Source organism: Patagioenas fasciata, chromosome 3 (assembly GCF_037038585.1).
Source record: "Patagioenas fasciata isolate bPatFas1 chromosome 3, bPatFas1.hap1, whole genome shotgun sequence".
In the NCBI taxonomy this organism is placed as follows: domain Eukaryota; kingdom Metazoa; phylum Chordata; class Aves; order Columbiformes; family Columbidae; genus Patagioenas; species Patagioenas fasciata.
In genome coordinates, this window is record NC_092522.1 from 91305263 (window position 1) to 91317335 (window position 12073).

At 42.1% G+C, this 12073-nt stretch overlaps 1 protein-coding gene across 1 annotated transcript in view; it reads right to left on the reverse strand.

The window, feature by feature from the left end:
- Positions 1-6501, reverse strand: part of SH3BGRL2 (SH3 domain binding glutamate rich protein like 2) — a gene marked incomplete at its 5' end in the record, with an annotated part of 45923 nt that extends 39422 nt beyond the window's left edge. The window contains one exon of the mRNA XM_065834069.2: positions 6112-6501. Within this exon, the coding sequence (XP_065690141.2) occupies positions 6112-6501 (390 nt within the window). The remainder of the gene's footprint in view (positions 1-6111) is intronic.
- Positions 6502-12073: the final 5572 nt, after the last annotated feature.

Here is a 12073-nt window from a genome sequence, read left to right on the forward strand (position 1 = left end):
AGAAAAACAAAGGGGAAACACCTTCTTAAAATTAACAAGTTGCCTTTTATTACTCATTTTGTTCTTTCTAATCAATGTGAATATATTCAAAATAGAGGGCTCAATCTTTAATGAAAACATCACTATGTAGTTGTTAGACACATTGAACCATATGCCTGGAAAAAGCAGATCAGCGTATGGAGAGTCAAAAACACACTCCAAACAGTCTCAGAAACCCAGTCAGAACAATACCTCCTTTGAAGTTTTCTTACAGCTACAATTGTGATCAAAGGTCAGTAGCAGTCCTACTGCTCATGACACTATGTAGTCTAAAGCGTGTTCAAGGTAGCATTACTTCTGAAACAATCTATCTGCCAAGAAGAAATGTCAATATTTGAAAAGCGCTAGAGCACACAAGAATGGTGCAACAGTCAGGTATTGAATACCATACACAGACAGCCCAAATTCCAGCTGTATCCCTGCGACCAGGGTTCTCAGCCATCTCCCTGTTGAACATGTTCCTTAAGCTATCTGAACTGCTGTTCAGGGGCTCTTGATTCTCTCCATCATGAGGCAGAAGGATGTAGCTAGAACTTAGACTTCTTTGGAATACAACCTTGAGAACTAGATCCACAGAAGGTTCTTCAGAGTGAAGAACACGTAAAGCCTTCGGCGCTGACCTCCCTGCCTCACAGAATTCATGGTCGTGAGCAAGGCCCTCGGATTCTCTCTGCCACATGGACCCTGCAAAACGGATCCGACAGAAGCCAGCAAAGATGGATATGAGCCACCTGATCCGACAGTAAGAAATGTGAGGAAGGATAAGGGAACTAATTCTGTCAGTCAAAGGGAACAGATCCATAAAGTTCCCAGATCTCTTCTATTGGCACGATATAATTCCTAAGGTCCAAGGCATGGATACACATGATGTGTCCTGTGACTGAGCGAGGATCCAACGTCTTTCTTCCAGTATCACTGCTGTTGCTACAGCACTACCCTGCAGGTACACAACCAAAAACACCAGCCCATCTTGACCAAGTGACACAGTGCGATGTTCAGGTGAGATTCATAAATCAGACTTTGAGGATCTCACAGGTGTGTCCTCAGCACACTGACAGATGTTCGACAATACTGTGGCTATGCATGTAAAATACTGCCATTTCCCATGTAAATATTGTAGGATCACTACTAATTGTAAACATTGTTTCATTTCTGAAAAGCCAATTTACCTGTTCTTATGATCTGATTTTACAAACTTCTCATATTAAAAAATAATGATAATGTTTATCATTTGCAAAGCTTAATATTTTATATCATAGGTAGTTGGATTTCTGTAAATCACATGCAACAAGTTGTAAATCCCTCCAGATTACCATCATAACTAACATGGTTTTCAAAAGAAAACACTCATATCGCTCAACAAATCACTTTCAGTTTTAACTTCTGTGCTTTTGGGATGCAGAGAGGCAAAAAAAAAAATCCACATCTGTTAGATGGTGGCTATTCTAGAAGTGACATATTCTAAGTGAATTTATTCCACATCTCTCAACAAGTAGCACATTCTTCCTGAGAAGTGCTATGAGAAATGTTGAGTTAAAAAGACTTTGTACAAACAAGGGTGGAGTTTGAATTCATCATAATCGCTAGGAGACAAGCTCAACCTTAAGAATGTTAGCATTGTATTAGTCTTTGTTACATTATCAAACAACACCTGAACCAAACAAACATGACGGTAATTATTCTAACATTCTGTTATTTTATACTGTGAACTGTGATCTAAAGTCATTCCAAGAAACAAAAATTCTAACTCACTTGACCTCCATAAAGTGCTTCAGCAAAAGCAGGGCTTTGGTCTCATAAAGCCAATATTTGCTACAGAAACAATTCAGCTATAACAACTGCACTTTTCTTATCAAGCTTCCTGGTTAAAAAAAAAAAAAAAAAAATCCATAATTCCCTTCAGTATCAAGACTCAAAGTCCAAGTTTTGGTCATTTAAAGAAGTCTATTCATTTCCAGTTGGCACTGTTGTCCCCAAACCCTCCTGTCATGCTTAAACGTTCTCATGGAGAATGTGGCTGAACGGCACTTGCCCTTGTACACTAAATGGAATTAATTTCATTTATGTATTTTTCACATCTTGTGAACATACAAAAATTCCACTTGGAAAGTGTTTTGCATCTCTCACTAGTCAGAGTAGATTCTACCCACTGTTCCACTATTTCAGTAACTCCCCTATATTATCTGTTCAGCTTAACAGATGAAGCTCCAAGGCAATAAATTATTACCACAGAGGAGAAAGCACAAGTGAGAGTTGTTTGAAGTTTCTCCATTATTTGAAAGCTCTTCAATGACTTTTCTCTTACCTGTTCTTCAGTCCTCTAACTGCAAGAGGACTGAAGTCTCCTCTCGCTCAGCATTTCTAGACAACTGTATGAATTACAGGCACAGAGTTAACTTAGCTCATACTACCAGATTCCTGTCAAAGGCAGGCCTGCTTTAAAACACTGACAAACATTTAACTGAGTCAATACATAGTAGAGTAGCACAAGTGTAATTTTTTATTGACAGAGTGGAAAACATGTGAAACATATTAAATTGCAGTCACCTTGGAATGATTTGGTGAAAAAAACAGAGCATAAACTGTTTCCAGTAAACAGAGAAGCACTGCTGAGGGGGGAAAGTAAACACTAATTTTAAAGTAGCCTTTCTCCTAAGCACAAAAGAACACTGAGTGCCCTTATCAGGGAGGAGTAGCAAAGCCTGCCTCCCCAGTCCTACAAAGAAGTGCTTGGAATTTGAGACACAGCTTCCCAACAAGTAGAAATTCAGGTCAGAAAAAACAGGAGACTTGTAAGGCTTGTAGAAACACGCCTGCCTGCCTATTCAGAGGCTTCCCATTGTGATGCAATTGGATCTACCTAATGCATGCTCAAAACAGGAGGTTATTTAGAAATGCGCACATGCACACAATGTCTCTCTCCTCCCTTCCCACAAAGTCTCAGGAACTTGTCTACAGCATCCCACAGTCCAGCATCCATAAAAACTGAAGATGACAACAAGCAACAACTAGGTCTGGCGATCTGTGAGCTCTTTTAAGTTCATGGGGCATTTATATTCAAGAATTTTATTTAAAAAAAAAAAAAAGTTATTACTATTAACCTCCCAAGGGTCTAAGAGCCTTCAGATGTGAGGAAGATGCTTCAGGGAGAAATCCAAAACCAAATGGAGGGTAGGTTCACGCTGTTTTTGGCTTCTTATCCACTCCAATTATTTCATTTTCTCATTCTCCATAATGACCGCCAAAACATTTTCTGTGTTGAACTCTTAGAATTAAGTAGGAATATTAATGTATTTTTATCTTCTTTAGCACAAAATAAATTATACCAAGCATCAGGATCAATAAAAATTTCAAAGGCTTCCAGGGAAAGTTATATTTATGCAATTGAAGGTTTTGCTGACTACACAACCAGCATATTTCTCAGGAATGATTCAGCCAAATGCCTATCATTTAACCTGGGTATTCTGAAGATTTCAAAAGGAGTCATACACAAAGAGTTTAGCTTATGGTATTTCATCTCTTTCATCAGTTAACATATTTTTATTTAAGCAAATCACTGTCTTTACCCCTCCCTCTGCAAACTCAAACCAAGTTTATTCCAGGCACAAAGGGGAAAGAAGACTGAGAAGTGTCCCTGCTTAAACAGCACTCTGCTCATGAGGTAACAAACCAAACCAAAAGCTTACTCTAGAGACTAGATTAACTTTTCATTTTAAAATAGAGAAATGTAACAAAGTGTCTCCAGTGAGATTAGGAAAGTCAATCATGTCACCATGACATTGCATTTAGTTTAACAGTAAATATTACATACAGAAGTTTTTGGTCAATTACTGCAGGTCAGACAGATACTAATCTCAGCCACATCCACTGTCACACGCAGCTAGCCTACAATTTGACTCAAACTGACCTACAGATGGAAATTAAACCATGGATTCTGACAGGTTTTAGCAGGAGATACAGTAGGATCTATAGGGGGTACTCATTTCTCTAGACAGGGAAATCATCCTGTCTCATGAATTCCACAGGATCCTGAGAAGTAATTAAGGTACCTATGCTGAAGGTTGGAGGAGACGACAATGAATTACATGATGCAAACACTTTTTGTTTCCTTTCACTAATGTTTAGTTCAAGGAGGCTGAAAATCAGTTTAAAACTTCCCTGTTTAGAGACATGCAATATGGTTGCCACCCTTTTCTCCAGAAGCAGATTCCCACATAGCCAGCTGATAGTAATTTTCTCTTTGTCATTTCCTCAATCACTTAGCCATAATCTATGGACACCCCCTGCAAAGTCAACAGAAAAAAAAGCCTCAGTGATGCAACACTGAGCACAGCAGGAACCTACCAAATAATAAAGGTTCCTAAATGCTGCAGTAACGCAGATAAAGAAAAACTGATAGAAAAGAGATGTCACAGCACTGGTTCTGCATAACAGTACCTCCAATCACTGAATTATCTGTTCGTCTCTGGCCAGGCTGTACTCAGAGGTACTGCTGTGTAGAAGACAAAGTTGACTATCACCAGTAGGCAAACTGTTATCCCTGTTATATGTCATCTTCTTGTTGTCAAACAGTAAAAAAAGTCAGCAAATGAACTGATGTGGAAACTAAACTGCTTGTCAACCTCAGATTTGGTTTGCTGGGTTAATAGATAGTGAAGAAGGTTATACTGCTGCTGCTAACAGGATATGTACCTTGCAGGCAGAGACAGGGGAAGGAGCAGACAGAATAAAAACTCCCATCAATAACATATTTGCAGACTGGTCAGAAAGGGATATTTGAGTGAGCTAATTATGTGGCCCTTCTTCTCCCCGCTTTAAAAAAAAAAAAAAAAAAAGCCTATGCACTATTGTTAAAGCTATGAAGCATGAAACAGAAACTAAACCTAGCAATTCTGGGCTACCACAGCATGAATGAACTGCCCAGAACCGCCCATGTCGGGATGGAGAGGTTTCTATTATGGATGCTAGATGATTATAGAGTTCTGAAGACACTCTATGTTTACTCAGTTGGCTACTGAAATGGATAATTAGTTTTTATTAGCTGTAATGCAGCCACTAATCATTTTGAACACCTCATGCCAAAACATATCAGAGCACATACCTGTCACCATGCCACCGAACTGAAAACTAGTACTGCACAGTAAAAGGCTGAAGGAAGTGAACACACCATGAACCTTCGGATAGGAAAATACAGTGCTACATCCTTCCGCAATGCAAAAATGCCTTTGCTGCTGAAGCATAAAGAATAGCAGTTATATCTAAATCCTTCTGATGTTTCTCATTAAAGAACAAATTCAGTGGAACGCTTACGCTCAGATTGCCTTAACAGAAATCAGAGCTGTCACTTTATATGAAAATATGGAAATTCATAGGTCACATGCATAATTAATTCAACAAGAGAAAGCTATAAAAGCTTCAACTAAGCAGAGGACGCAGTGATGCCTTTCAAAACTGAGTTTAAAAGGAGTTGTACCTTTTCCAAAGTACTTCTTGACGCAGAGAGGTGCTAGTTGGCCTGAAGTTTGTCTCCAGGCTCTCGCTGTATGTATTTTCCAGACCCGCAGTACTGCCGTGCCCCAGGACACCGCACCAGGCTCAGCGTCGGTCAGGGCAGCGTCCCCTGCCCCGGGGAGCCCAATTCCCCTCCCGGGCGGGCAAGTGTAGCCCAATTTAATCACCTTTAACACCCTTCAAACACACCCAATATTTGTCCTCTACGAAGAGGTTTCAGCGGGGTTCGGTTTGCTAGATGCGATTTAAGAACAAGTTGAGCTTTGGCAGCCTTTCGCGGGGCGAGGCGGGGCGGTGAGTTGTCTTGTTTCCCCCGCATCGCACACGCAACCTCGGCAAATTCACACTCGGTTTCGCTGCAGCCCGCCGACTCTCCGCTCCGCGCCGCCGTGCCGGGCTCGGTCCGGGAGCTGCGGGCAGGCTGGGCACCGCGGGGACGACCAGCGGCGGCTGACAACCCGCGGGCAGCCTCGCCCTGCGCTGTCCCCGGCCCCGCAGGCTGAGCCCTGGCCGCGGCCGCCCTGCTCCTCTCCTTTCTCCCCGCCGCTCGCCCCCACTCACCGCCACCGAGCCCGAGGAGGAGGCGACGAAGACGCGGATCACCATCTTCACCTCATGAGCCGCGCCGCCGCCGCGGCGACGGGACCGGACGGGACAGGGCGGTGTGGCTGAGGGGACACCGCTCCCCCGCGCAGGACAGGACCGGAGCTGGAACCGCCCCGCTCCACCCCGCAGCGCCCCGCTCCCCGCGGCGGCAGCCCCTCTCGGGCGAGCCGGGTCCGGCGCCTCGCTGACAGGAGGCAGCGATAACGGCAAGAGGCGGGAAAGGTGGGGGCAGCGCGCAGGGGCCGACGGGCGCTGTAGTTCTCCTCGGGCGGGCCAGCGCAGCCGAGCCGGCAGCGTACGGGCTGCAAGCTGCCGTGTCCCCAACGCCCGGGGCTGCCCAGTGGGTCAAGGTGGCCCCGGAGCATGATGAACGACGAGCTTAAATTCACCCCCTCCACCATCAGGGCTGTTCCTCCCTCACAGCCCGGCCCACCTAGCTGCTCCTCGCCCTCCTGCCTCGTCCAGAGCCACCATCTCTCCTCCCCTGGGCAGGGGTCCAGCCCCACTGGCCACCATTTACCCTGGTGAAGGGGAGGAAAATGGCACATTCCTGGCAGAGTGGGCAAAAGGGACAACACAAGGGAGGTGGGTGGCTGAGCAAGAGGGCTCTGCTACCTCCTACATCTCAAAGGAGTTAAACAGCACTGTCTGTTTTCTCTCCCTGGTATAAATGTGCAGTTCTCAATATTGTCAGCTGTGGAACAGATGTTATTAATCAACAGGATAAGCAGATAACTGCAAATAACCCTTTATCAGTCAGCTCATCTGCAAGTGACTGAGGGGAATCCCTACAGCCCTCATCAGCTTTTGGGTCTGTGAAGATGCAGTCTGTCTTTATTTAAAGACTCAAAAACATGTAGTTGGCAGCTTTGTATGTGTCATCACACTCATCCTCTTCCTTCCCTACCTGCAGCCAGGTTGTCCCTCATTCCCTCTGACTAAACTCTTCCTCCCCACCATTTCACGCTGACAATGAAGTGTGTGGTGTCAGACTCCTTCACATCATTGCATGGAGACCACCCTCAGTGAACTTCCAAAGTCCAGGCTAAGCACAGACCTCAACTCACTGCCAAATACGTCCCTGAAGCTTCTTTACATTTTAATATTGATCAGTTATTTTGAAATTCTGCACGTCTCCTGGAAGGTACCTAGTGAGAGCCATAAAAAACAACCAGGACGCTCAGTGCTCTTTTTGAGCTCGATTTATATCTTGTGGAAGTCACTGGTAGGCTTTCCACTGACTTCACTGTCCTTTGGAGCAGAGTTCAACATCAGCAATATAAAATCCAATCCTGTAATGGGAATTCAGGTAGCAATCCTGCAAAGATTTATAACTTTGCATGACTTTGCTTTCATGAGAGTGCTCGTTGAAAAGAGCGAACTTCATTGGAATAAACTTAGGTACAAAGGTTTAGATTTTCTCACTTCAGTGCTCCTCTCTTCATTTGAGCACAACTTTTACTGTGGGAACCACAAACCAGTGACCAACGAGTGTTTACTGGTTAATTGCTACTGAACAACCAGCAAAAGGAGCAAACAAGGCAAACTTTTTTTTATGTTGGTTTGTAAGGTAACTCTAAGTAACTTGTTAAAATTTTGTGACAGGCAAGTAATTATATGAATTTGCCTGAAAATCCCCATTACCTTACTCAGTGAATTTCCTTCACACTGCAGGATTATTTCTGGTAACATATTTCTCTGTGTTTCTCTTTAAAAGATGGAGATGTTTACTTCCCACTTCCCTATTTACTCTCTACTAGAAAATACTGGGTTTAGTATTCTAGTTTTGCCATACTGTTATTATGTGAAACAAACAGAATCAGAGCAATTCACTGCAGCTGGTTGTATTTAATTCTCTTGAAGCATTAAAATATAGTATTAAATTAAAATATTTATAACTCCTGCCTTCTAGTATATTTCTTTAATACAGAACAACAGAAAAAAGATACCAAAGTCTGATTCTGAATGGTGCTGAACATCTTTAACTCTCACTAAACAGAAGAGGATGTTCCTGCCTCTCAGAGACAGCTTTGCCACATAACCAATAACCTAGAGAAATCATGTGGCAGTGGCAACTAACTGGAAAAAGCATGAAATGTAAATAATAAAATTAAAAAATTGTAATGGGACTGTAACTAAGGTATTTTTAAGGTTGTTCCCTCTCCTGATAAAAGTCCTCTACTTTGTCAGCTCCAAAAGCCACAAATCTAGTCTCCTTTCCCATCTGGAAGACAAACAGCTTTCATTTCAGTTCACTTGAAAGTGTTACTGAGCAGCATAAATTTTCAAAAGCTATGGGAAAAAAAAGAGGTGGTAGGAAAAGTAAAACCAGGTAAAAACTAAGAATTCAAACCCACTATTCCATTTCAAATGCCCCAACCTTATCCTCAACCAGCCAAGCCAACACACATTCTTATTTTCATTGCTATTATTCTCCCTTTTGTTCCTGTATCCGTTGAGTGAGTAGACTCCTATAGCTTGAACTTCAAAAACAGAGTCAGAGCAGCCAAACTCATGGCCAGAGTTGATAGACCCAAACTGAGCTAAAGTACCAGAGCTCATGGAGATCTTCCATCCATCACACTTAACAGAGCTTCTAGTCAACACCTCAGCATCTTTATTCCACACATCTTTAGAGACACCATCAAAGACAGAGCAGGGGGCTTCCTCCCCACATTCAAGTACTTGACAATGAACACAGCAACTTAATTAAAGTGTCCTTTCAAACACCCTTTGACACAGATTTTGACCAAGCTCAAGCTGTATTTCAACGAATTTCCATGTAATTATCCATTTTTATAAGTCAATTTGTAACATTTTGGGTGAAAATTCTTGCACCTGTAACTTCTCAGTATCAACGTTGATGTAGCATGGGCATTGAGAGTCCAGAGAGCTTTTTCATTTCACTCTTTTACTAGGGTTTCCATACACACAAAGAAGCTAGAGCTGTCATGGAAGTAATCCAGAAACTTAGGAAAAACAAATATTACACTGAGAAGCTGAACATTTCAAAGCTCGTAGAGTGGCCCCATCCTTTACATGGCTCTTAAGCAGATAATTATTACTCTGTGGAGGGTAAAACCTGACGGACATTGTCCCGTGACATTTTGCACTTTCAGGTGGGGTACAGGTTAGAACTGGCCATCACCCTCCATCCTGCAGCTGCTGCTGGTAAATGTCCTGAAGCCATACCTTTAATTCCATTTCTTTCGTACACTTCTAGAGGCTCAAAGACCAAATGGTGCAAACATGTAGTTAAGTAGAAGAAATGTAACAAATTAAAAACATCGTTAAAATGATTTATGAGGACTTTTCCATGTTTACAGGAGGTACACAAACACTGCATTCTGAGACTGGAGTCTAAAATGTGGATTTATGGGGGGTAGGATGTAGTTTCTAAAGTTTTCATGGTAAGAATGATTCATTGTTATACCAGATCTTCATGGAAGATTAAACAGAACTTTACTGCTGCTAAGGTAACAAAGAACACACAAACCAAAGCTTGCAAATATGTGAAAACAGAAGTATAAAAGTGCAACCTTGGACAAAGAAGATTTTAATTACGATAAAAGATTATTTGTATAGCAACACGCAACAGGCATAAGAGAAAAATCCTGGAGAAACCGAATGTTCTACTCAGGACTGAAAAAGTGATTAAGATGGGTTCATCTCTGACCTGAAAGGAGCACTCTGGGCTGAGGTACTTTAGGAGTTTTCTGGTCTGTGGGTTGTTGGTACCTATCAGTTATTTCTCTGGGTTCTCTGAAATGTTGCTAAGAAGTAGTAAATTCTTTGCAATTATTTGCATACTTGAAATTTCTAAAGGGGTCTTTAGCACTTTAAAAAAATTCTAAATATCAAAACATGTTGAAAATTACTGGTTTAGAGTGTCGTTAAAAGCTCTGACTGTCCTGAGCAATCTCCCTCTGTAGAAATGTGACCGCCATGCTAGAGAGCAGCAAAAGAAAAAGATATATAATGGAGAAAACAGAATGCTCCAGTTTCAATAGAGTTACAGAGTATCATCAGATGATCTCACACCACAGACCCCAAGAGAAAGTAGATAACTTAAATGCTCTAAAACATATAAAATGGCCGAAACAATGTGATGTAAGTACAGGATTCTTCCACTTGTTGAGTAATGACACTCAATGTGGAGGCTGATAGCCTATAAATATCTTGGCCAGACACAGCCTGAAAGCATACGAGATAATGCTGTTTGCAGCCTGGTTCTCCACATACGTCCTGGAAGACACCATATTTTGATGTCTCGGTTTAATCACAGAAGGAACCTCCAGAGCACACGCTGTGCATTAATGCCTGCAGCTGTGGGTCGTGCACACTGGTGTGACTCCTCTGCATGCACAACAGGTCAGGCAGCTCCTAGGCAAGATCCCCCTATCCCTTGCAAAAATGGCTTCAGAGGTTTTGTAAATCACAACATAAGTCTTCCAATAACAAACTCCATTTCATGCAGGACTATTTTATTTTTCCAGAACCTTGGCTGTGACCAGAGGTTTACATTCAGAGCATTTCACCACAGTCAGATTTTAGAGATAACATCCCAAGATAAAGCTTTTTCTCTTTTGACTGAAGCTACTAAAAAGCCCAGTTATTAAAACTGGCTCTTGGGAAGAGACAGAGCTGGAACAGTGTTGAGAAAGGTTTTGATTCTTGCATTCACAAATTTATGGCATGTTGAGGGAAGCAGAAAGGTATGGCTGTTCTTTGTACCATCTCTTTACAGAGCTGACAGAAAACAAACCAACCAACCAAAACAAACAAACAAAACCAACCAAACAAAAGAGCTGAGTAAACCTTCCTTCATGCCATTTAAATCTAAATACACCTAGATAACTCCAAAGCTATGTAAAAGTCCATTATTTTCAGCTGCTGCCCTTTAGCATGACTAGTTGTTAGTATCTGTGGCTGCTTTGATTCCCTCCATGGATTCCTAATATTAAGGACCTTTGAAAAGAAAAACATTTTCCTGTGAAATTCATCATCTGATGTGGCTCAGTCATCTGACTTCCACTAACTGAACCTGGCAGTAAAAACATCCTTCATGTTCCATATAAAATCATTCATCATTCCTTACACTTACAGCTACATTGTGTTAGATGTGTCAGAGTTCAGTTTGCACCCGTGACTTTGAGGATCCCACTGTTGCAGAAGCTGGTGGCTCTGACTGAGGAGCAGGAGCCAGGCAGGTTTCAGTCAGTGCCTTCTACCCCCTCGGCTCCTTCAGCCCAACATATTGCAAGCAAATCAGGCTCAACAATGTCAAGCTTGTAGGCTTGCATTACTTGGTGAAACCAAACTTCTGAGCAGCTTTTTTTTTTTTTTCCAATTTAGGGAAAGTATTCATCTTTATCTCTGCTAATTTGGATAACCTTTAGTAATCTATGTTACTGCACAAGGATAAGGGATTAAAGCCCCCACAACTCTCATTTCCCCATCTGCAGTTCCAACAAAACTTAAATTAGTGAATGCTCAAGATGCAAAGTGTACTCAGGGAGCAATCATAGAGCATTACATTCCTGCCAGCCCTTTTCTGGGGGACCTTCTGCCAAGCCCTTGGAAAAGAAATCTACCACCACATTCATTTTGGCCATTTCCCAGCCTGTCCAGTTCCACTCTGACAAGGCACTTTACAAGATTCATTTCTTGCAGGATGCTGGAGAAGTGGGTCAGCAATATTTATGTATACAAGGACAAAGGGCGAGTAATCTTGTGGAGAAAAAGAAGCAGCTGAGTACATGAATACTGGCGTCTTTCCTGAAGTGCATGCACCAAATAAACTAAGAATAGTTATTATTTTTATAGTACTTAGGAGGATTTTAGAAGTATCACAGGACAGAGGAAAAAAATCTCAGACTTGGAAAGCTGACATAAATTTGAGCATCAAGATTATGTG